General features: G+C 30.6%; 1 protein-coding gene across 1 annotated transcript in view; it reads left to right on the top strand.

The window, feature by feature from the left end:
- The first annotated feature begins 634 nt into the window (after window positions 1-634).
- The window catches only part of LOC142333098 (alkaline phosphatase-like), a 63,633-nt gene continuing 36,519 nt past the window's right edge, over window positions 635-27,748 (top strand). The window contains exon 1 of the mRNA XM_075379989.1: window positions 635-761. Coding sequence (XP_075236104.1) covers window positions 698-761 — 64 coding nt within the window. The 5' untranslated portion in view covers window positions 635-697. The remainder of the gene's footprint in view (window positions 762-27,748) is intronic.

Here is a 27,748-nt window from a genome sequence, read left to right as displayed (position 1 = left end):
CAGTAAACTATCTATTAAGTGAAATGTAATTAAAAACTACAGAAGAGACTGATTAATATATCTGTTTTCAAAAAATTAATTTCATTAGTAATTCACTTAAGTATTTCGTAATATTTTTCTTTATTAGGTTTTTAAATATTTTTGTCTATGATTTAACTTGTGCAACGTCAACTAAACCAAATTGTATAAAAAGTTTTGAGAAAAAACTTTTTCAGTCGTCCCTGAGTGACTCAATGACATTGCGATATAACCTGATTCTGTTCGTTGCAAAAGTGATGTTTTTTAATTACATTTATTTTTTTAATTTAATCAGAACCTTTCATAATTAATGCCAAATATTTCTTTTATATTCTAAAATAAAATTTGATTCTTAGAAGACGGGTGCAATAACCTCTTCCACTACCTATGTAATGGATTTTATGCGTCCAGCCCTTTAATTAATAATTTCAGTAAAAGAAAAAGTTAATGTAGCCCCAATCCAGGGGTTAGAGTGAGAAGAAATACAAAAATAAAAAGTAAAAGGCATTTTAACTATGAACTTCTTTTAGTACATTCTTGTAAGTAACATTAACACGTGCTTTCAGTGTTGCGCATAGGAAGTGCGCAATCGCTGCAAGCTGAACCACAGCATCATTGTCAGTTGGGCGGCATTAATGGAACCGATTACAGTACGTTGTAGATCAACACCGTATTCAGTATGTTAGGTCAAGTAATTACAGTAACCGTATTATTTTTTATAACGGTAGGCTCCACATTAGAAGGTAACTATGCATATTTTTGAATTTAACTTTTGCTATTGTCACTTGGTAATAGAAAAGCTGTATTAAACACAACTGACCTTTATAAAGGCTGTTCATTTATTTACAATAGCTACAATATTTTTGTTAAGTGAAAACCGGCTGCAAATTAAGCTTGTAGGTAATTATTTAAAAGAAAGCAACCATATCAGTTGTTTGTGCCTGTGAGAGCACGAGTGATATTTTATTTTTTCCCGAGCATCAGATTAATGTTTTAAGTTACAAAACCGTTAACACCCCTAATTATTTTGTATTTGTATGATATATTAAAATGTTTAAAACATGTTTTAGAACAGAAAGGTATTGAAAAATACAGATAAATAAACGTTATCGTCTTATTTTAGTAAAAAGTACATACGGTCTGATAATTTTTATTATGTAAGGGAATTAAACAAATAACTAACCGGTTGATTAAGAGACAATCAGAATTTTGTACAGAGAATTACTTTAAACCGTTTATAGAGGGGTTTCCGAACCTAAACCGATAAAAAATATATGAAAACGTTTCACGGCAATTCCTTTAAAATAAGATCCAAAATCCTACTTTTGAAGAATTTTATTTGTAAAGAGGAAGAAAACTCTTGGTATAGGATAGTAAAATGATACGCGTTGCCCGTACAAGGTAATTTTAACGTAATTAGGACTCTTCAGAGATAAAATATATTAACAATATAAAATAAGGGTCTATTTTTTACTGAGCAAAAAGAAGTAACAGAATCCAAATATAAAATCACACAGTAGCGCAGTCCTAAAAAAAAATATTTTAAATAGAGGCGGAATGAATAGAAAAGGCGGCGTTCTAATTAACGCCTTCACGAAAAAAGTAGAAATAAAATTACAAAGATTGGATCATAACGTTTTATCATTTATTTTTTGTTTTGCCTGATAGCCTGAATAGAATTACCCCTCTTAATAAATCTCGTACCAAAAATTAACCGAGCAAAAAGAAATTTAAAGGAACAGATTTTTTAAACTAAATTGTCTGCCTGAACTGTGGGGTCAATATCTATGGTACGATCTTCCGTGATTTAAGAAAGTGCCTGGGAATTTCTTTGATTTTAAGTGGTTTTTTTATTGATTCTGTTCTACTTTGTAAGAACTTTATTCTACTACCCCTTCAGTAGTAGAAAGAAGTTTTAAATTCAAAACATGTAAATGTTTTTTTTTTTTTTTTTTTTTTTATAGCTTATTATTTTAAAAATAATTACATAATTCTTGTATTACTCCAAAAAATTTACATTTTACATTATATTTTAGCACCATCAATAACTACCCAACGGTTCAATTTTTACAGCTTCTTAGATCTCACATCACATTTTTAATAAAAATATGATCTGAAATAACTGATAAATTAATTCCCTTTAAATTTTTGACTTTGATTACTTTCATCGTCACCAGTACATTAATACAAACGAATAAATTCGAATATTTTCTCAATGTTTCTGATGCACAGTAGAAATATTTTAAAAGTGTAATATCGGGGATGATTACTTGTAATTTTTGAGAAGGGGTGTATAACACTCTTCAGCAATGTTTGCAGCAACACAGCGAGCTACACCAGTAGCCTATGATGGAATTCTTACCATTGATGATGACAACATGGTTTCCCGAAATAAAATCCGTAGGTAGTTCCTCTGCCTCATGAAGTACAAAAGGAGATCTTTACCCCCCCTCTGTTATTATCACTGAAGTTACCTGGTAATCCAATCTGTATAAATGATTAGACCGCCCAAATCTTTCACATCGCTGTTGCCAAGAAATAAGATTTTACGTGGCTTAGAAACCCTTCATTGCCTTCATTTTTTTGAATTGATGACAGTGAATCCATCTCCCAGTATTACCTCACCCAATACGGAATTGAACTGACAGGATATGTAACTACAGACAAATCGGACGATTTACATTTATATTACATTTACATTCATATATATCATCCTCATTCATCTTCTGAAGTAATACCTATGGTGATTCCAGAGGCTAAACAGAAAAAAAGACAAATTGTATGAACTTGCTCCAGCTTTACAACCGAAGGAAATTTCTCACAGCTGGTCCATGCTTCACATTCTCAAGCAAGATGCAGAGATTATTGTTTGGAAACATGTCCAACAATCTCTTGAGAAGATCCATTTCTTCCCATATTCTCCTTACATTAAAGTCGTCGGCGTTGGAAGGCCTACATCAGAGCATCTCTACCTCAGAACAGAAATCTTCAAGTTTGAATAATTAATTTTAAATTGTACTCAAAAATAACAAGAGATAAATATTAAAAAACACGACTGCCAAAAAAAAAATTACTATTTTTGTTCTGCTTTGGTTCCATCGTGATTTTGTATTATACTAACAAATACCCCGTTTGAATTTTAAAAGTCGAATGATTGTTTGCAGAGATATTATAAGAGCACCCTATTGTACCTCCTAGAACGGTGCCCCAGGAGCACCCTGTTTGTTACTAGTTGATGGTGACCACTCTAACCTCACACGCAGTCCCCTACAGGAAGCCCCCATTATTATTAAACAGAAATTTTTTAAATTTATTTATTTTAATTTTATTTAACATAAATTTTTGAGATGATTCGAATCATTCAGTTCAAATCTACCTCAGACAGTGATAGAGACTTAGTTGTGCTAAACCGGCAAATCTCTGATACTACATACACATATATATTTATATAATTTTTATATATATATATATATACATACATAGATATTTAAATAGCTTATGGCATTCTCGGTAATGTAAGGATTCTAATGCGAGGTCATACATCTAAATCGGTTCAGCTGTTGAGCTGTTACATTGGAACAAGCATGCATGCATGCATACATATAAACATACACCCTAAATATATTATACTCCTCTTATTTCTGAGCAGTTGTGTAATAACAAAATTAAATTATATCTTACAATTAGCTGAAGAGGAAAAGATACTAAAAAGAAAAAAAATTAATAAATAAATAATTATTTTTGCCTAATAAAAAGTACTGAAGCAATAAAAACATGAAAGCCCTAAAAACACATTCTAATTGAAAAGGGAATATTTAAATATAGATAATAATAGAAAAAAGGGAAAAATAAAAAAAATAAATAATTCTGGTAGGAGAGAAGAAAGTAGGAAGTTATAATAAACATACACACTAACTAATGGATGAATGCTGAAAGTAAAAATATGATGATGGAAAAAAAATATTATTGATATATTGTACTACTCATATAAGAAATTAGATTAACACAAAGTTTAAGCATTAAAGGAATGAGAAATGCAGTAAGGTGGGGAAAAATATGATTATTGAAATCATACATGTAACATAAACAAAAGTAAAAGAAAATATTCTTGAAATGATGGCAAACTGTCATCATTACAACGTGCAGATAGATAGGTATATACAGTGTTGACATTGCACATGCAAGTAGAAGAGCATTGTTAATGAGAAATGAAAGAACTAACAAGCAGAAGGGCTCTATAAAGAAGGGTAAAGTACTAGAGAAGGGAAAACTGGTCATAATTTCACGACTCTAAACCATGATCTAGGTTTGATAGAGCTCTTTTAAAGATTTAAACAAGTATAAAGCCTAATGAATTGATAAACTATTTGAATTACTGTGCAGACTGGGAGAAGTAGGACCAAATGAGCTTTACAGAATAGTATGCAAAAGTTTTATGACTGAGGAACTACACTCAGATTTAAAAAAAAGTAAGTGTGATTGTTACCCAATCAAAGTAAGGTGTAGCAGATAAATTTGAGAATTATCACAGTGTTAATTTAACACGTGAACAAAAAATACTAAAGATTCCAAATATAAAATTAAATTAAAATACTAAAATTTATCTTTCTACTATGCTAATTAGTAGAAAGATAAATGGAACTTTATTGGAGGTGTATTATTAGATGAAGGTACATGTGTTTGAAAGGTTCAAATTAATTTCAGAAGGCAGCCTTATGAAGAACATTATAATCCAAATGGCATTTATAGAAAAATCATTCTTAAATATAGAAGAAGAAAAGTTATTTACAGTTTATACAAGAATCAGTTGGCAGTTACAAGACTAGAAGATAAAAAACGAGAAGCACCAATTCAAAAAGGAGTTAAAACAATGTGTGTAATCTGTTCCAAGGTATATAAGCTTTTCAATTTGTAAACAGAAGAGTTCTTACATTGAATTGAAGGTCAAAGTTGGAAGTGGAGTAGGTTTCTAAGGACAAAGTATAATATTCAGAATTAACTTATTACAACTGCAGGAATGTATTTATATATGCGTTTTAATTATGATGATGAAGTGAAGGAGATGATGGATTTAATGAGATTAATTTGTTGATGTAACAGAAAAATTAAAAAAAATAACAAAGGATTTACAGAATTGCATGCTATGGATCTCAAATGTACAAAATAATATAGCTAAAATAACAAAATGAATAATGATGAAATTAGACCAAAAAAGTTACAAATATAATGATGTAGACAGTTTTTATTTCAATAAATATCATAATAATACTTAAGTATTACAATAATAATCACAATTTAGAATTATAAATGCAAAGGTAGCACTTATAACTAACAATTACAGAAAACATCAAAGACAAAACAGATAAAGTGATTAATGCAGTACCTGTAAAATATAAATATGATTATAAAATGAATTTATTCTAATTAGTATGAAACTCATGTTGTTAAATACATACACTATAATTACAATATATATATGTGTGTATATTTATATATTAATATAAACATACAGAATACAATAATAAACAAAATAATTAGATAACAGTTAATTATATTAATAATAATAGTAAAAGTATAAAAAAACTGAAATTATAATTTAACAAAAAAAAATTATCAATTATTAATCAGATTAAAATAAATAACAATTTTTCGCTATTTAAAAATAATATTATATTATTATTTTATGGAATATAACACTTCATCTATTAAATACTAATATTTAACAGTCCGGAAAACAATCTTCTGGTTACTTACTTTGTACATGATAGTAATTTATTGTGTAAAAGAATAAACTGATTTTTTATTCTGTTGATGATTTATTTACATAATAAACAGATTTTCATTTTATTTCCCAGTAATAAGCTGTTGACCAACAATTTTTTGAACTGTTTCAACTAATATGATGATTATAAGAACAGAACATAGTATAATCATTTTTTAATATTCTCTAAAAATATCCCTACAAGAATCTTTTTTCTTATTGTCAAGTATATCTTAATATTTTCTTTTCTAAAAAAGCAATCTATTCATTTTATAGAATATAGTACAACCCTGAGTGTTAAGTATGAATGTATCACCTGAATGGAAAAGTATAACTCTTGAAATGACAAACTTATTTTGTGGTAAATTTTATCTTATTCAAAACATTACATAACTATGTAATGATATGTTCAGCTCAAGAGAAATTCATACATACACCAAGAAACTTTACAGTTTATATTAGTATATGAACATTGTAACATGAATTTATTAACATCCATATTAAATGTTGAGGAAAACATTATTCACTCTTTATTTAGACTATTTTCATTATACAAAATACGTTTATAAAACTAATTAAAATAGGGTTGTTAATAGCATTATTAATGGAATAATTCTATATCTTTTGGCAGAGATTTTTTGTTCAGACCTGGTATCTTATGATCTTGGTTCCGAAACCCCTGCTTGATCCTAATACAATATATGTATTATCTTCTGTGCATCCCTATTTCATATATACTTCTTTTATAGTTTTTTTTTTACCTATCTCATACTCTCCAATTATCTTCCCTTCTCTTTCTTCTTTTATTACGGTATTCCAATTTCCCATATTATCGACCAAATTGTCATTTTCTTTTACATATTTTATTAGTTTATCTGTATCTTCATATATACTTTTTATTGTCTTCTGCTAAAGAGATTGGCTTATAAATATGCATTATTCTTATAGGCTTGGACTTTGAATCTATCCTGACTTAAATTATTCTCTCACTTTAATAAAATACTCTCTTTGTCCTATATTCTTACTCATCATTATTTCTTTAATCTCCTTCTGACCAAAATCCCTTGTTCATCTATTCATTTTACTTCATAATGTCTAATGTATCCAGCTTTAATGAAGTTAAAAAATATTATATATATAAAATTATAAATAATTATATATAAGTATTATTTTTAAAGGTTAGTTTTATACCTTATTAATAAATTTGCTTAGATTTTTTGGTTTTGTATCATGTAAACCACCAATAAAACTTTACGCCTGAAAAGAGTTTTTTGCAACAGACTCAAAAAACTATTCAATCAGATTCAAAAAACTAGAAATAATTTTCGTGACAAAAATAAATAATAACAATAATTATTCTTATCGATACATAATAATGCATTATACACATCATGTCAGAAATAGGTCGATTTTTTGCTACTTCATGAAAAAATAGCTTCTTTCATTTTATGTTTAGCCTCTGGAACCACTATAAGGTATTATTTCAAAGTACAGGGTGTCCCATATAAAATGCAACCCATCAATCATCAATCACTCATCCATGAAATTTCAAAAGTCAAGCTTACTCCCTACTCGTTACTGAAATGGACTCGTCCAACATCTGAACATCGCGTCGACGCAGAAGAACACTACCGATAGTAACAACAATGCAATCATAACGTCCAGTGTATTGCTAGAGACAAGATGGTGTTTTCATTGTTGAGTCGTACTTCAGTACGAAATCAGTGGTTGCAGTGCAAGATTTGTTTCGCCATAAGTACCCAGATAAACCAGCTCCTAACAAAACATCAGTATTAAGGTTAGTTGCAAAATTTAGAGAGACTGGTTCTGTTAATAACAAGGAACACAAAAGATCTACGTCAGTGTTGAATACAGATACAGTCACTGAAATCAAAGACCGATTACTCGCCTCGCCAAATAAATCGATCCGACGTTTGTCTGCTGAAATTAATTTGTCTAAATCAACTGTTCATCGGGCGACCAAACAATTACAATTACGACCTTATCGCATTCAAATGGTTAATCAATTTCTTGAGCCCGACCAAGAAAAACGGCTACAATATTGTCAACGGTTCCGTGGATTTCTGCGTGAGGGTATTAATGTTATGGATTCGTTATTTTTCACAGATGAAGCACGGTTTCATTTGGATGGCTACGTAAACAGCCAAAACAGTAGAATTTGGAGTGCTGAAAATTCCCACGTTTATCACGAAAAACAATTACACCCGCAGAAGTTGGGCGTGTGGTGCACGATTTCGCGGAAGAAAATAATCGGTCCTATTTTTTTCGTGTACACCATTAATGCAGAACGATATCAGGATATTTTATTTCAGTTCATTGCACTCTTGGAAGAGGAAAACAAATACTGCTGGCTACAACATGACGGTGCGACATCGCACTACGCAGGTTCAACTTCTGATTTCGTTGAGGAATGAATTCTTTCGTAATCGTGTTATCGGTCGAAGCTTGTGGCCACCAAGACCTCCAGATTTGACTGCGGCGGATTTTTTTCTATGGGGTTACCTCAAAGAAAAAGCCTATAGCAACAAACCACGAACACTTGAACAATTGAAAGTCAATATTGAACAACCTGTATTAAATATCTAGCCACAAACTTTGAAAAAAGTTGCAAGAAAAGCTGTAAAAAGAATTGAAGCTTGTATTCAAGAAGATGGCGGCCACTTCCAACATTTACTCTAAATGTAAGGTAATGCATGGTAATAATAAAAATTACATTTACACATGCCTTTTTATTATTTCAATACCTACCAATATAAGGTTGGGTTGCGTTTTATATGGGACACTCTGTATAAATGAGGATGATATATGTGAATGTATAAATTGTAATCTTGTACAATTTCAGGTCGATCATTCCTGACATGTGTGGTTAATGGTGGACATGGTGGTTGGGTTTTAAATCACCAAACAACACTGGTATCCACGATCTAGTATTCAAAGCTGTATATAAAAGTAACTGGCTTTACTAGGATTTGAACCTTAGAACTCTTGACTTTGAAATCAGCTGATTTACGATGATGAGTTCACCACTAGTTTTCTCAGCATTTTGTACAAATAACATAATTACATCAGCACTTAATAATGCATTACACAAATCACATCAGAAATAGGTAGATATGCTACTTCATGAAAAAAATAACTGCCTCAGCATTTGCTAGATAGATGAAAGAGAACCTTGATCAGAGATCACAGAATACACTATCAATTATAAAAGTTAAATAAATAACTCATTAAATAATGTTATGACAAATGCATGAAATGCATTTGTATAAAAATAGGTATAAAAATAACTACATAATATGTTGCAATTCAGAAGACTTTAATGAAAATTATTTGAGCACATATTAATGTACATGTTGAACAGGTTTTTTTTAGTTGTTTAATTAATGTTGTTTAAAAATTCATCAATAGATTAATATATTTTATCTGTAAATAAACCTTGTTGATTGTATTTTTGATAAATCAATGAAAAGATTTTTTAAATAGTTAGATATTTATTTATAATGGCATTGGAAGTATATTAAGGCACTTTCTTGTAAGCCAAAATTTTATGTTAAATTAATGGATAAATTAACATTTTTAATTTAAAAAGGATTTGCTTACAGAAAAAGGTATTATGTAACAAGTCACATAAATCATATTATTAAGTAAGAAGTGCGACTATCTTCTAAATATAATGTACTTTTACCATAAGTTATCCAACTTTTTGGTTTTTTAATTTTATTTTTATAATCACAAACCTCTTACTTGTTTTGCACTTAATAAATCATTGAATTCTTATTCAGTGACTGGTGAAAAAGATTTAATGTCAAGCCAAACTTAAATTTTATTTTTTTGAAGTTTTGCCTGAGTGTATTTCAATATCAGAATGTCATCAGATGTAGTCCCTACTTCTGATGACATAAAGTAGATGACTACATCTACTTTATTGCTCACCATATTTCATGGGACTAAACAATCTATTATCCTCAAGGAAATATAAACAGAGTGAGACAAGACTTGGAGCTCTGCCTCCTGAATGATGAATCATGAACGTTTGTGTCAGTATCAACTGATACTTTGTCGTGCTGAAGAGATATTGGTACATAAATAATCCACTATTCCTAGGCTTGGACTTTGAATCTATGACTTAAATTTTAATCTGACTTAAATTATTCTTTCACTTTGTTTCCTTGTAATAAAATACTCTTTTTGTGCTATATTCTTATTCATTATTATTTCTTTAATCACTTATAACTTCCTGACCAAAACTCTTGTTCATCTATTCATTTTATTTCATAATTCCTTCTATATCCAGGTTTATGAAGTTCAAAAATTATACACACACAACTACACATAAATTTATAAATATTACTTATAATTATTTATGAGTATTATTTAATGTAAGAATAGGATCTCTCCTTATTCTCACTTAAACTCACCGTGTTTACTCCCTCATCTTAATTGGTCTGTTTGTGATGATGTTTACGGCAGTGACCGTAAACCAATTATTATTGCTTTTGATGCTGACCAAAAGACCATGGAGATGGATTCTTGAAAAAGCAAATTTGAGTAGTTACCATAAAACCTTCCCATTACAGTATGATGATAGTGGTGACGCCCTAAATCAACTTACCCCTTTTACCTCCCTCATACTTTAGAATGCTAGTAGATACATTTCACAAACATCAGGAAAACAAAGATGTCCCTCTACTCCCAGGTGGAATGATGATTACCAGAACACTATTAGGAAACGATGGCAGGCGCTGTGTAAATTTAACCACAGACTTACAAATGAATATCTCAATTTGTATCATAAGGCTAGAGCAGTATATCTTGTGTATTCATAGATGCTAGGAGAAAATCATGGAGGAATTATGTAGACATCTTATGCACTACTTTCACACCTACGGTATGGAGGAAGCTTTGTAAAGTTTGCAGACCTCAGAAATAGTCTATCCTCGTGTTTATTGATGGAGAACTTCTTAAGTCATCTTATGCATTCACAACTAACCTGGCAGATTTTTTCATTTGGTGTCTGTAAATTCATCATATACTAATGAATTTTGGAGATATAAGATTCAGATGGAAATAGTACTGTTTAAAGTTGGTGATTTGGTTAGCTCCTTTACATTCAACGAGTTGTTACATGCATTAAAAAACTCATGCAAAATGATGGAGAGAATGGTGAACTGCAGGCTTACACGGTATTTGGAAAAACATGCCCTGATATTTCCAGAACAATGTAGTTTCTACCAAAGACCATCTTCCTTTGACCATCTGGTATCACTGGAAACAGTTATCCAAAATGCTTTTCTGCTTTGCCAGCAACTCTTAGCTATTTTGTTTGACATCAGGAGGGCATACGACATGGCCAGGCGATATGTTATTCTAAACACCCTTAAAGAATAGAGAGTCAGGGACAATGTGCTTGCCTTTATTAGAGGTTTCTTAAATGACCAAACTTTCTGTGTTGAGTAGCGTTACCTTGGAGATTGGAGTGTCTCAAGGAAGTGCATTAAGTACTACTTTGTTTACTATAGCCATCAACAGTATCACTAAATGTGAGCAGCCACTTATTTTCATGTTCTCTATTTGTTGAGGATTTTTCTATATATATTGCAACCTGTTCAACGCCCACACCTGAGAGACTCCTGCACAATACTATATCATGCCTTGAAGCTTGTTTCAAGGCTTCATGTTCTCATGTGAGAAAGCAAAATGTATAGTCTTTTCTCGCCTATGAGAGTCTTTTATTCCAAAAGTCCTTCTCAATTGAGAGCCAATTGCTATCTTTCCTGAAGTTAAATTTTCAGGTTTGTTTTTTGATAGTCGGCTTACATAGATCAACCATATAAAACAGTTAAAAGTGAGATGTTTAAAAATTCTAGATATGCTATGAAACCTTAGCAACGCAGTTGGGGAGCCAACCGATCATCTGTGTTGCATTATTATTCTTTAGTTTGATACCGTTTGGATTATAGTTGCATCGCCTACTGTTCAGCGCATCATAACATATTTAAGATGCTGGATGCTTTACATCATGCTTTTTCTCATCTTCCGACAGGCATCTCTCACAAAAATATGTGTTGATTGTGGTGAGCCATCAGTTTGGGACAGATGGGACCAGCTGCTATCAACTTACTCTGTAAACGCCATCTGTAATCGCTGAAAATGTGAGAGCTCAAACATCCATGGCCCAGCTCGTCTTTCTTGACATATCTTTCTATATCCAATTACTACCTCAGTACATCGGTGTTCGCTGAGAGTCTCCTCCTCTAGAACCCGCCATCGCCCAGCGCCCGCCATCACGTCCGTAACGAACGCCAGGTCGAGGACTGATTCCATTGATCCTCTTGAAAAGGTAGGTAACTCCAATCCGTTGAGGCACACCATACTCGACAAAGCCATCAACTCAGACAGGAGCCACTCACGCTGATTTAGGATCCCACCCACTAACTCCGGGCTCTTAGCATTAAAGTCCCCAAACGCAACTAATGCACCTGTGTGTACCCTCACAGCCGCTGCCAAGTCATTCAAAAACTTACGGTAGCGATCCATGCCGCTGTTAGGGGAGACATAGCAACTAAAAACCACCACCCCTCAACGCAAACCCACACAAAGGCATCACCGCGACCCTGTCGGGTAATAGCCAGTCCCAGCCTCACCACCATTATCGCCTCACTATCTTCAGTATCCCTGGTCCAGCTAGCCTCCGAAATCACAGCCCAATTTGGCTCAGCAACCACCATAACGTCTCCCGCAACCTCCCTGGTAATAGCCCATAGGAGGTCATGGGAGCGTTTACTCCTATTTACATTAAGCTGTATCTTTAATTTGTAGCACACACTGTCCGCTACGTTCGTAATGGCCCTCCTCACCACATCTTCTACAACCAACTCTTTCGCGGCAACTAGCCTTGATGTGTCCATCCTTGTCGCACTGGAAACATTTCTTGGTCCTGTCTGGCCCCTTACAAGATGCCGCCTTATGACCCAAATCCCAGCAGCGGTAGCACCGCTCCTGCTCCACGACCAGGTCCACACGGCAAGACACCAGCCCGATCCGGAGACTCCCTCTCCGAATTATCTTTTCAACCTCTCCACTAGAAACCGTCAGAGAAGTCACCTGCGTACTTGAATGAGCAGGCCGCATCGTGATGGCCTGCTTCCTCTCGTCATCCAACTCGATTACCTCCGCTACCGCTCTAGCTACCTCCTCTTTTGTTGTAAGACCCTCTATATCTTTTACGCAATTTTCTGTATTCGCTCTCTTTTACGCAGGACAACCTTCACTCCGGTAACTCCCTCCTGCAATTTCCTCATTAATTTTTCGGTCTACCTGGTATTATATAAGTGTCCACAAAGCTAAACTGTACTGCATCAAGAAGGCTTTGAATATCATTAAAAAAACCGTCACATCCTCATTTGTAGTGAATTGTGTAGAGCACGCCAAGCTTTAGAAGATTTGTAGGGATCTAGCAGAAACTCATTTGCGTGAGTTTCTGCTAGATCCCTAGCCATGCGGGAATGACGGGTAAAGAACGTACGTATTCCGCTGCTAAAGTCGCATGTAGCCAACCGTCTTTCACCACTCATGTTACTACTACCTATTTTATTAATTCTATTTAACACACCGTTCGAGGAAGGTGGCAAGGTGACACACTTTCTATTTTCCCAGCCTATCGTTGTTTATATCCTCCGTATACAATAAACAATAAGCTCCGATACATCAAGGATACTGTGCTGCCATGGAGCTCTTCATTCTCAGTAACCGTAGAGAGGAGGTTATTATTTGCCGTTTACGAATAGGGCGTACTAATCTTACACATGGACACCTAATGAATCAGACTGATGCACCTGCTTGATAGAGTTCGCTGCGATTGCCAACTAACGAAACACCACATCCTTATGTGTGTGTTAAGCGACATTGAGGAGTAAATTTAAGTTGGAGCCAACATCCAAGATATTCTAGGAAACAATACGATGTTGCTATAGAATATCTCCTTTTTTTCTTAAAGCTGAGCATCTGTATTCGACTATTTAATGATTACTGAAATATGTTTTCTTTTGTAATATTGTATTGTGTTTGTTCGGACGATGATAACGCTAATACGTTTTCCCCCTCCAAAAAAAAAAAAACTAATATTGACGACTAAAGACAAAGAAATAACTTCAAATTGTTTAAGTGACAATGTAATTGTTTAAACAATTTTAAAACACTAAACTTAACTACGCGGAAACTTACTTTCTCTGCGAAACTACTTGATGGAAGAAGTTAATTACGGAACTACCAGTGTGACTTCCGTTACTAAAAGCAATTTAATAATTATTGAAACGGGTCCATTTTTATAATGAGTAAGGCTAGAAGAAAAAATAATATACACTGCTCTAAAAGAGCAATATACATCTCCATTTTTATTTAAAAAGTACTTTTTATTTTCGTTACGAGTGTAAATTAGGATTTTGACATTATTCATTCTTGGACTGTTTATATAAATAAATATATGCTTTGATAACACTGGCTTTCCATAAATAACTGTTTATAATTATTCTCAGCTTATAAAAACTTTTATAAAGCTATTCGTAAAAAAAAGTTAGTAATTTTAAAACAGATTTATTATGAGATAATTCTTCAACAGTCATGATTTATAGTAATACTGGACAATCTACTATTGTATTATATAAAGAAATTCCTTTTTTTAATGATCAACCCAATAAAATTTTAATTAGACTCTTTATTATCTGTAAAATTCTACAACAGTATTTATATTCTGTAAATGCTCTGTTCATTTTTGTATAGGAAATTTAATTTCATAAATAATAATATTTGATTTCTAAAAATAAAATAAAAAATAAAATTTTGTTCAGCTGTAATACAACTTATAACAAAGTAGAATTTTAAATGAAAAAAAAATAATAAAAATTATTTTTTTTTTAGCTTACGAGAAGCATGGCAGTTAGAAACCTGTATGGTAACCCTGTTCAAAGACACCAACACCTGTCTTAGTAATAATTTCAAAATTTAAAATATAAAATAGGTCTCTATTAGAAGGAAATTGAAATTGTTGCGTGACGGCTAAAGTTGCATACGTATTAATAATAAAAATTCCACAAATTTTACCTGAAATTTCTTATTCATAGTACCATAATGATAAACTTGATTTTTCTTAAACATATTCAAAAGAAAAAGCAGAAGGTTTTCAGTTCGATCCCTATACATTTTTCCTTTGTCTTGCTCAAGCCTTTTATGCACCGAATTTACCGACTTTGATGATTTTTATTTGTTATTTTATAGAGGAAGTTTCTTTGGGAGTTACTTTGTAAGTTTATTAGTAGTCTTTCTTTATAGCATTTTAAAAAACAACTATTAAAATCGATGAAATGTTAAAAGAAGTGAAATTTGATGAGATGAATGAATTAATTATTAATACTCAACAATGCGAGTCCCGCGGAAAAAAAAAATTAAGTTTAGGACATCTTTTTTTTCCATTTCTTGTCTTTACACAGGACTAACTCATTGATATACTTGGAGGGAAAGATCGGAATAATATTGATATTGTAAGTAAGGAGGGCATGGAAATATGCCCTTCTTATATACATACTACGACTTGTACTCTCATATGAGTATGAAATGTAATGCAGGTCGTGTTCCTGCGCCAAGGTGTGTGATATGCGCGCGCGCGTCGGCTCGTGTTATGTGTAATTTGGAAACGTTATTTTAAGCTGTGGTTATCAAGTTAACATCGCCGCATTGAGGCCTACCGTCTTGTATTATACTGTTTTTTTCCTAATTGCGTTTTGTTTTTATTTCGTTGTCTAATTTATTTCATTATTTGTCTAATGGGTTTTTATTTTATATTCATTTATTTATATTATGACCGAATACAGATGATAAAATAGTTTTCTTTATTATTTATCAATATTGTTGTTTACGGTTTCTAAATTATTACTTATTTAATAATTTCCATTTATTTCTTAATAGTCTCAGAATGTTTACCTGGAAAACAGGCATCTAAATCACGTTTCAGGTGGTTATCCCCGGTTGGAGATTTTTTGTTCGAAGTGGAGGAAAAATCGTGTCGTTGTAGGGATTAGCAGGTCTTTATAAAGCACTTCGTGGTAATATACCAAAAGACGGAGGATAGTATTGTATGCTTTTAATTTTAACACCGGCCTGCGAGTGATGAGAAATGCTATTTTCGTCTATTACCTAGAAGCTGAAGTTTTGTTTCTGTACACTTATATGTAGCTTAAGGTAAGGAACTTTGTAATCAATGGGATTACAGAGCCAAACGTGAAAACTGGTCGGTAACTCTACCATCTTAGGGTAAAGTTCACGTGTTTTCTTTTAATGTGGCTAATTTTAATGCACCATTTTCCAAATTTGATAAAGTGATGTAAATTGAATGAAACATCGTTCTGCTTCTCCGGACAAGAGAATAAAACAATTCCATCAATTTACAAGACAACGGTTTTTCGGAGTTGGAATATCAGAAGTAAATATTGGAAGGAACACTTGTCAGAACAGAAAAAGATTCCGATTGCGCAATATCTTTGAGAACAGAAAAATAGAGGTCGGTAAGAAAAATTGCGGAACCAGGCGAAAATCTAAGTTTCAAAAGGAGCGGGTTAGCCACAGTCGGTTTAGTTTGGTTAAAATTTTGACTTGTTATTAGGACTTGTTTCGAGGATTTTGGTAGTGTAATATTTATTTTTAAAAAGAAACATTAAGTGATTTATCGGCTAAATAAATAATTTTTACCAAAGAAAAGTTGTTCGAAAACAGTTTTTATTATGGATTTTAATATAACTAAGAGTATATAATACACAGGTAGTTTTAGGAGGGCTTCTGCTACAATTAGGTCACTTTCAGAACACTTTCTTGAAAGCCATAAAATCTATTTGCGCACTTAGGAATGACATTTTTCAGAGGGAAAGGCATCTAAACGTAATGGAGTGCACAGCGAGGAGGTGTAGTATGGTATTCAACAATGGAAACTGTTTTAGGGGTTAATAATTTCCGGATATAGGCAGAAATATTTGGAGAGATGTAGATAAAATTTAAAAGCTTTATATTTATTGGAAACTCTCCACGAGCTATTCTGAAGAACTTATTCAAATTTTTAAATGATTAAAAATTACATTACCTGCATAAAAGATTGGAAAATTTCCTAATTTTATTGTTATCGTCGTTATTAGATTTTTATAGCGACATTTCAAGAGAAATGGAAGAATCATTTAAGTGAAAATATCATACGGATTTAAAAATTCCTAAGACCTAGCTTACGCTCGATATTTTTCCCGTTTCCCATCGCGCCTTTTCTTATTTTTAATTATGCATAAGTATCAAATGTTTGTTTCTTGCCGTTTGCAAGAAACAAACATTTTTCTTCGATAACAACTCGTTTTATTATACAGGGAATAATTCTAATCTAAATAAAAATTTACAAATAGGTTACCTCAGCTTTTATTATTAACAAACTTAAAAATCCCACACTAAAAATTAAAAAAAATCTTTCTCAGGTCTTTAAATTTCTAATTTTTAAGGCGGTTCAAATAATTTTCTGGCCCTTAATTTGGCGCCTACTTTAAATAGTCAAAGGTTTATGGAACAGTTGTAAAATTATTAATTTTTAACTTTTACTGCGGATTTTTTCGAAATCAGTTTTTATTTTTTAAACAGTCAGTTTATTTTATTATTAAATTTGTCCAATTACAGTATGAACACGTAAATGAATGACCCTACAATAACAAATTACAATAGTTGAATAATAAATCTTTTAAAGTCATTTAGTAATTAATTAATAAAGTGTCTTCTACATTTCCAGTTGATAAATAAGGGTAATTCTATGTTGCCTAAGCTACAGCCACAGATAATAAGTGATATCAAGTAGTAGCGTTTCTGCCTTTCATATAAAAAATTCTTGGTTCAAATCCTAATTAAATTGGCATCTTTCACGCTACAATATTCATCATATCTCATTCACCAACTGTAATTAACCATAATTTTGTAGGTATGAGTGTTAATAAATAAATAAAGTATTTAACTTGTTTACATAATTTTATAAAAATGTATGCGGTAATAAGAATCTGTTTGTCAGGATGATAAAAGATTGGCTAATTATTTATGAAAGTACGGAATACTTTTTTCCGAAACTGTCATAATTTCTCTTTAATTATGATTATGTAATAGATAATGTGTTTTAATAGACATTAGCTGAATTTTAGGCTTGGACAGTGTTACGAAAACTTGAAAATGTAAATATATGTATTTTTAATAAATTCAATCTTTTTAAAGTACAAGTAATAACATGAAATAGATGGTATGTAAGAAGTTTACTTTAGTTAGAAGGAAAGCAAGGTTTCTACCGTCAAAGAATGAGAAATTATGAAATATATCGAATGTAATTTCCATTCTTTTTTAATTGGTAATTAATTAATTTTTACCTGAAGTTAATCAATCTACAACCATTTTTCACTGCTTTAATTAACAATTGTCTAATTTGATCGGATGGCGCTCCAAAAACAATTTTTCCTTTCGTGGTACCTAATTATTATTTTTACCTAATTGTAATGTATGTTACATAATGTACAAAATTATATTTTTGTAATATTATGTAATACATTTTTGTTGTTTTATTTTAAAATAATGATTATTTATACATAACTAATAAAATACCTGTTCTCTAATTCTGATTTTAAGTATTTGAATTTTAATAAGTGCTCGTAAATTTCAATAATTCAAATAAAGGGATAATCTATATATATAACACCGTAATAGTGTTAGAGCTAAATGTATTAAAAAAGAAGATATTTTAAGTTTTCTTATATTAAAACATCCTTGGATATTGAGCGAAAATACTTTTTCTTTCTCAAAATACATCAGAAAACCTAACTAATACAATGTTATATCGTGTGAATAATTCAAATTAAGTGTATTTCTGGATATTTCGCGGTTTTCCTACGAAATGCTCTCCTGTTTTTATTGGTTACGAGAAATTAATTTTCTTTTTTTTTTGCCACTCACGAATTCTGGTCTGTGTTACATAAAAAGTGTTCTGTCTGTACTATGATTTCCATGCCCTTTGCATAAGCAATAACACGTAACTGTTCTGCAGCATTGAATGAACGCAGTCTCTTTTTTCACTCATTCTGTAACTTCACTGAATCTTTACGTACTGAACGGTAGTTATCGCACTGAAAACTGATCATAAAACGATCGAATAAAATGTTTTCGTGCGAATTAAGAATAGCCGATGTGTGAGAAAAATTCAAAGGACAGTTCCGTTAAGTCTAGCCCCATTTCATAGATAAGAATTTAATTTTCTACTTCCGGTAAATACTCATAGTCAAATTTTTTGTTTTAACTAAATCATTTTAGTTTTTTAGTCAAAACAAAGCATTTTATATTAAAATTCTGTTGTAGACTGATTAATGTATATATAAGTTTCATCAAAATGAAACTTTAAATTCCATGTAAGACACGCGAACTATTTTTGGAACCGTCATTTTGGACAAAATGGTGTGCATGATACAAGGGTGTATTCGGTATGTATATATATATATTTTTTATTTTTTTTTCTGTTTAGCCTCGGTAACTACCGTTTAGACAATTCTTCAGAGGATGAATGAAGATGATATGTATGAGTGTAAATGAAGTGTAGTCTTGTACATTCTCAATTCGACCATTCCTGAGATGTGTGGTTAATTGAAACCCAACCACCAAAGAACACCGGTATCCACGATCTAGTATTCAAATCCGTGTAAAAATAACTGGCTTTACTAGGACTTGAACGCTGTAACTCTCGACTTCCAAATCAGCTGATTTGGGAAGACGCGTTAACCACTAGACCAACCCGGTGGGTATATATATATATATATACCGAACTGTCAGGACCAAAATGAACGTTAGGCTACTAATATATTAATAATTATTGTTATTTATAATGAATGATCAAAATATTAAAAATGCTCATTCAAAAAGTAATAAATCACATAAAATAGAATACAATAAAAATAAATTAATAAAGTTAATAAAAAAAAATAATTATTCAAATTATTGTATTAAACGTAATTGTTATAAAAATTAATATTACATTATAATAGAATATTCATATAAATTAATACAGTACTGTTAAGAATGAATTTTGTATAATGTTATCATTACCTGTTTTATTGTACAATGTAGAGTATTAAGATTATTACAGTAATCACAAATAATACAGAAATTTATTTTATTACGTTCTTCAAAATATTTTTTGTCATTTATCGAGTACAGCCAAACATATATTTAAGCTGTTTTTATTCCATAAACATTAAAGATTTTGCCCTTCAAATTCATAATCGTTTTTGTAGCACTTATTATTTTAAACCTTTGAGATAATAAAAGTCTCGTAGCTAATATGAAGAGTCTCTTATTACATATTCTTTCTTTTTTTTTTTTGACTGTTTTATTTAGTATTTTTATATGCTTTTATTCGACTCACTTCTTGTCTTCCCAAACTTTGCTATAACTTACTTTCCGATAAGCAAGCGAGCTAAAAACTGGCATACATATTCATGCAAAACTTTTCACGAATAAATTGTACCCAGTAGAAAATTAGTTGATTCAAATCTATTCAATTTCAAACGTATATACTCGAAGTTGGTTGAGGGAAGAAGAGAGAGTGTTTACCTGCTTATATGCTCATGTGCTACGTTGATTTTCTCGATCCCTATTCGGTGAGCATTCAGCGGATTCGGTGTCCGTGTCAGCGGATTAGTTTTTTTCTGAAAACTTCTTCCCCAAACAGTCTATCTTAATTGAATTTTACAGAACGTTCATTCTTTCTACATGATCACGTTCCAGTCTAGCTTTTCGTTGGTCTGATGTTTCTGCTAGTCTTATTTGTGAGTAACACAAACCATCACCGTTCTAATCTATCGTTGCATTGCTATTTTGAATTTGGAGTTTGTGTTTCTTATAAGCACTTGAATATTGTATTCTACTGTCGCGTTGTGTTCACTCTGTTCATGTGTTCTTTTAACTCTTCGTTTTTTTTTGTCTCGCGTCTTTTTCTTCATTATTACTTTTATCTTGTCTTTTTTTGCCTACTTTGTTATTCGTTGTTAAAAATTTATCATTTAATTCAATAATTTTATTAATGACAGAAAATTATAATAGTTTATATACTTTAGGTTATGCTGTGACTAATCACAAAATTTCAGTTACAAACTAACTCATTTTTTAATTGAATAATTTTATTCAAATAAGAAAGTGATACAAAAACGGTTAAAGTATTTTTTTTTCTAATTACACATATTTAAAATGTAAAACATTTTGTATGCACTAGAAAGAGAAAAGTTTTATCATTTAAATTTAATAGAAACAAAGTATTAAATTATTGTGTTTATAAAATTCATGTAAGCTAATGAAAACTACATAAGAAATGACTTTCTTTAAAAAAAAGCCATCTAGATTTATAGAAACAAGGAATTAAATAACACTGATAAACACTTTTGATTCTTAACATGTAATATCCAAACCTGATACCAGTCTGCCGTGACATGTGATATCAATCTGATTTTTATGCAGAAAATTAATCTTTAGTAAGAACTTTTTCCATCGTCCTATATCTTGAAAAATTCCAAAATATAAATTTTGAAATTTAATTTAAAAAGAAATTAATTTAATTGAAATTTAATTTGTTTGAATGTTTTTTTATTTTATATGATTAATTTATATTTATATGGTCAGTATATATTTTCAACTCTATTCAATCGGTTGTTAACCATGAAACAAAAACTTAAGACATAACACAAACATTATATATGATATCATATCTTTCTGTTGAAGCGTACATAAACAAGATTCATCATGTCTATACAGTTCAAAACAATACAAAGCTTGTTGGCTTTGTTAGCGTACTGTTTTTAGTAGTATAATCTTAGTCAGTGTGATAACTATATTGAGTGAACAACGAAGTCTCAGAATGCCTTGTAAATGTGTAAATGATTCAGACAGTTTTTGTTCCATATGTGCTGAGTTCAATGTAAAATCTTGTAAGAAAAACGTTCCACTACTAATTAAAAAAGGTTATAAAAAATAAAATAAAAAGTAAATTATAATTGAGCTTATAAATTGTGACTTACTGCAAAATTCATGATAAGTCATGGACTCCTCATATTACATGTAGTAGCAGTGCGGTCAACTTAAGAGGATGGCTAAAAGGCAAACAAAAGGCGTTGCATTTGCTACCCCTATGGTTTGGCATGATTGTTCTATCAATAGACCACTTAACTGATTGTTATTTCTGTTTAACTTATCTGTTAAAAGATAAGTTATCTGTTGATTTACATTTCTAAGACATTTAACTCTATCCTCCATTGCCATCTGCTCTCAGACCTGTACCTTACAATGAATCAATTCCAGTTCCCAAGGTTCCTAAACACTTGTTTGTCACTGAAAACAGTGATGAAATGGATATTATGGAAGAAGACAAACATGATTCTGACTTTGAATTAAATCCAGCGAGCCACATTTTACATCATAAGGTGAACTAAATGACCGTAAGGGATTTTAACTTATCAAAAAATCAAGCTGAACTTTTAGGCTCAAGATTGCAAGATTGGAATTTACTTTTAAAAAATACAAAAATCTTGGACTGTCAAAGCTGACAGAACAGTTTTTCTCAATACTTTGCTAAAGAAAATTACTTACTTTACTATACAAATATTGATGAACTTATGTTATAATTAGGGCAAGATGATGAACCTAAGAAGTGCCATGTTTTCATTGTTTCCTCCAAGTATACCTTAAAACTAAACTGTTAATGAAAATGTAAATTATAAAAACATAATTGGAACATGTGTAGAGATTTAAAAGTAATAGCTCTTTTGTTAGATATACAGTTAGGATATTCAAAATACTGTTGTTTTATTTGTAAACAGAATAGCCAAGCTAGGGATCACATTATGTAGTAAAACAGCAGAAGAAACACGAGAACTTAACCCCCAGTAGAAAAAAACACTATTCATGAGCTTCTTGTTAAACAAGAAAAATCATTTTTAATATCCCATCATATCAAACGTTAAATTAAAAAAATGTTTAAAAGCTATGAAGAAGACAGTCAAGGATTCTTGTACAAAAGAATATTGGTAATTCCTAAAAGTAAGGGAAGCAAAAATTAGAAAGGATTTTTGTTGACCCACAATTAAGGGAACTGGTAAGAATGAAACATCTCTGCTTGGACATTATTTAAATACTCTTGGAAAATTTTCTGAATGTCAATAAATCAAAAATACCAGGATATTGTAAATGAAATGATATATTAATACAGAGCTATTGAATGTAATGTGTCACTAAAACTTAATTTCCTGCATTTACATCTGGATATTTTCCCATCAAAACCCGGGCAGTAGTGATGAACAAGGTGAACATTTCTACCAAGATATTTCAGTATTGGAAAACTATTACAAAGATAAATGGAGTGTTAATATGTCAGCTGATTACTGTTGGGTTTTAATTTGAGATGTACCTGAGGTTACCTACAATAGCAGAGCATCTACTAATAAGATTTAATATAAATATATGACATCCCATAACACTAGTTATATTAACTTTTATAAACCTTTACTGATGGTAATAGAAAGACTCTATTTAAGATCTGTTATCTATGCAAAAGACAATGCAGAGAAAGCTATCATACTTAGATAAAAAATTAAAAAGTTTTATTTTGTATATCAGTGTTACTTGTTTATCATAGTTGCAAATGTAAAAAAAAATACCAATAAATTTAAAAAAATTAGCAAAGTAATAAGTTTGCTATAGATTAAATTAAAATGAAATTTTAAAACTGACAGTTTTTAAATTCCATGGCACCTAAATTCATGTATCATTAACATTTTTGATCATTTACGATACGTAAAGGATGGCATAAGAGTGAAGCATAGTATGGCTAAGTGATTAGCATCAGTCCTGCTTGTAATAAATAATCAGTAATTCTTCTATTTAAAAAAATATATATAATTATAACATTAAGAAAAATGAAGAATCGGCTTGTAAAAATTTAAGCTCATAGCAGATAAATTTTAATTAATCGCCAATCCATAAATTTATTTATAGTATACAAACTGTTCACCATTTTATTTTGAAAGCTCCCACACTGGTTGTTTTTCTATTTTATTCAGATGTTAGTTCTCTCTCTCTTTCTCCCATGTAACGAAAGAGAATTTACATGGGAGAAATTTATTAGTTTAATTCTGGAAAAATAAATTAGTGAAGTGAAAACTACAGTTTATTTTTATTACACTACGGTTCAATTAGGCTGTGTGTTCTTAATATTAGTGTAGTAACCGGTTAAAGAAAAAGAAGCTTTTTTCAATTATAATTCAAGTATTGTCATAATAAAAGATTTAGAAAATATGATGGTGCTACCAAAAATATATTAAATATGACAGTAAAGGTGTTACTAATACTAGTATTGAAGACAGATTGAAAAAAATGTTAATCTCAAGGAAAAATATACCCCATCAAGATGAGAAAAAATTTAAAAAGGAACTGCTGGATAGAATTAATGATTTCAATAAAAATAACATTCAAAGAAAGTTAGATTAATTTTATTTTTTTAAGAACTTCTAACTGTTTCAAAGCAAGGATAGAAAGAGAGAGAGAAAGGAGAAACATTATCTACAACTTTTTATCATGTTTTAAAAATCTCAATTTTTGTTATGCAACTAGAAATAAAAATTAATTTTTATTAGAGAGGAAAAACATTGTTTTACTGGAGTACAAATAAGTGCGATTATTTGAATATGCCACAATAAACATTTCCAGTGAGCTTAAGACTCAGCTAGCCAGTGGCAAAGTAAACTTTCTTATTATATCATTTTCAAACATGACTAAATTGGACATTACCTTTTAATATTCCATCACCTCCTCCTTTCTGATAATCTTTTTTTACAAGCTTACTTTTACTAACACCCTATTTCATGAATTATTTCTTCATGAATGAGATAATTTTTATAATTAAACAAAATTTTCATGTTTCTTAATAAAACATATATAACAAAATTTGTCTCTTTTTAGTTGGAAATAATTTTTTTTTCATGAAATAGAAGTACTCTAAAATAGGATAAAAAAACACAAATACGGTTTTGCTATTTAGTTTCTATTTTTCTAAAGTCAGTACAATATGATTATAAAGAATCTGATGTGAACAGATCAGATAACTTCCTTGTATGCCTATTAAATTACATATACACATTTTTTGCTGCATTTCATTTAAACTTATAATGATTAAACTTTATTTAACCAGAATACAGGAGTAGTTTAATGTAATAGTTTAATTATTAATAACTTTTATTTATACGATAAACCAGAAATCTGAAAATTTTGTTAATCAGCATACAATAGCGGCTCGTGTATAGGCACTGTGGAACTGCAGTAGTCCTTATTTCCACTTGATATTATCGATAACATTTAATACAATGAGTCCTTTTTTCTTTAATTCTTTCTTTATACTTGTACAATATAAATCCTGTAGCTTAGTGTTAATAGCCATTTCCTAGTTTCTGAAAAAGATACAAAAATCTTTGTATGGGACTGTGTGCTTCACAGTTCCAGTGACGTGGTGTTTGATTGTTGTGCGCATGCGCACATAAGAAGCTGCACGCGAGGCTGCAAGGAAGAGAGCACTGTCTCTCCCGCAGTGCTGACCTTGGCGTGCTGGTGGAAGGTAGTTTTTTCTCCGCGCCAGTTGTGCTTAAAAACCGTGTACCATATTCTTGAATGTGATAAATTGTAGAATTCGATTGTTATCCTGCTTCCAGCTATTCTATTTGATTAATTTTTTTTTCAAAACTAGAAGAATGGATTTCATTTTTAAATGAATAGATCAAGCCTGGGTTGTAACAATCTAGGTTAAAGTAAGTAAAAAATGTTTGATTTTGATTTTTTAGGATTTTATCAAGTTTCTGAATAAATTTCCTTTTTATACATGTTTGTTTCTTTTTACACAATTTTAAAACAAAGGCTAAAAATTTTCTGGAGCAGCACCTCCACTAATTTTAACTACGGCCCCCACTGTTGCTGATTCAGCACAAAGATACGAATAATACGATCTTGAATAGTATGTTACGTAATAAGACTTATTACACACAAGTGAAAAAAGTTACTTATTTTCATGAGTGTGTAATATGTGTTACAAGTCGAGTTGTGTACTATACTTTTTCTATGACCAGAATCACTTATCCATAACAAAAAGAAAAAGATGTCATATTGAAGATACTTACATTTTTATTAAATAGAAATAGAAATTTGAAGGATAGAGTAAGTGATTTCAAATTAATAATTTACAAATCATTCTTATAAATGTAATAATAATATTAAAAATAATATATATTATTTGAATTTAAATGCCATTGGTAATTAATAAAATAATTTTCAACAATAAACTTTAAATTGAATACAATTCAAAAATGTACAATTAGTACCAACATAACATTGTATTTTATTGTTCCGTCAAATAATTAAATAAAATGAATTTTTTAAAAATAAATTACAATTTTTAGATTTTGCTAAGAAAATCCAAAAATAATACGATTCTAAATTATAATTTCCAATTAATATTAAATAATCAGATATAATATACATGGGTATTACCAACATAACAGTCAGTTATTCTATATCGATTGCCCTGTCGATTGCAATAAAAAAAAGAGATGCACAGTTAGATGTTATAACAGTTCTAAATACAAAATTTCAATATTCTACGGCTAATCGTTTGAGAGTGCGTAAAAGGTAAAACAAGATAGGCTTTGGAAATAAAATTATTCTAATATACTAAGATCATGGTGCTTAATGTTTAAAAAGAAATTATTTATCGTAAGCAGATTATTTCTAATTTTGAAAGAAAATAACTATAGTGACCTTTTTTATAAAAATTTAAATCAGGCACCTAAGATCCATTTTACTATAGCTAAGTAGGGGAAGGCATGGGCTTCCGGACACCAATTACAACCATATTGCGTGTGTGAATATAACACTGTTTACGTGTCTTCACAAAATACTAACACGCAATATTCTATTATACTCACAGAAAATGACCCTAAAAATTTCCTAGCATTTATATAATTTTGTTTTAAAAAATGTCCTAGCATTTATATAATTTTGTTATTTTTAATTTTGTTTCATGTCGCTCAAGTAGACATGTAGTGTAAGTGAGAAAGTGTCGGATCCATAATCATGCCTACATCGGTTCGAATTCGACTTCATACTCATGTTTTTTAACTTTTCTTTTTATTTAAATATATTGATTTGTTAATAATTATTAACCTCTGATTGTAAAAATTTTTGAAATAAAATGAAAAGTATATAACATTTTATTTTAATAATAACTTCTCATTTTTTTATTGTTATTATTGAATTATTATTTATTGTTAAAAATTTGTTACAATCAGAGGTTATTAATTATTAATAAATCAATATATTTAAATTTAAAAAAAAATATATGTATATGAAGTCGGATTCGAACCGATGTGCCTTCCCCATGTAACATATAAATATTTCATTAATTAAATTTTTATTTGTCTATAACTATGGAACCAATGAAAATAAGAACCACTTATGATATATCGTTGAAAAGCTCTCAACGAGGGCTTATTACTGCATTTAAGAAAAAGCCCAAAATCCAAATGTTTTCGGTTTTGGGCTTTTTTGGCCCAGTCGATTGCAATCAAAAGAGGGGGTGCACAACTACATGTTACAACAGTCCTAAATACAAAATTTCAACATTCTACGGCTAATCGTTTTTGAGTTACGCGAGATACGTACGTACAGACGTCACGCCGAAACTAGTCAAAATGGACTCAGGGATGGTCAAAATGGATAATTGCCGTTGAAATTTGAAAACCTAAATTTTTCGCGATTATAATACCTCCGTTACTTCGTGCAAGGAAATAAAAAGATATTAAAAATGTTGTTTTGCAATGA

The sequence above is a fragment of the Lycorma delicatula genome, chromosome 1, assembly GCF_047948215.1.
Source record: "Lycorma delicatula isolate Av1 chromosome 1, ASM4794821v1, whole genome shotgun sequence".
NCBI classification, from domain to species: Eukaryota; Metazoa; Arthropoda; class Insecta; order Hemiptera; family Fulgoridae; genus Lycorma; species Lycorma delicatula.
This window is presented reverse-complemented; position numbering and strand designations above follow the sequence as displayed.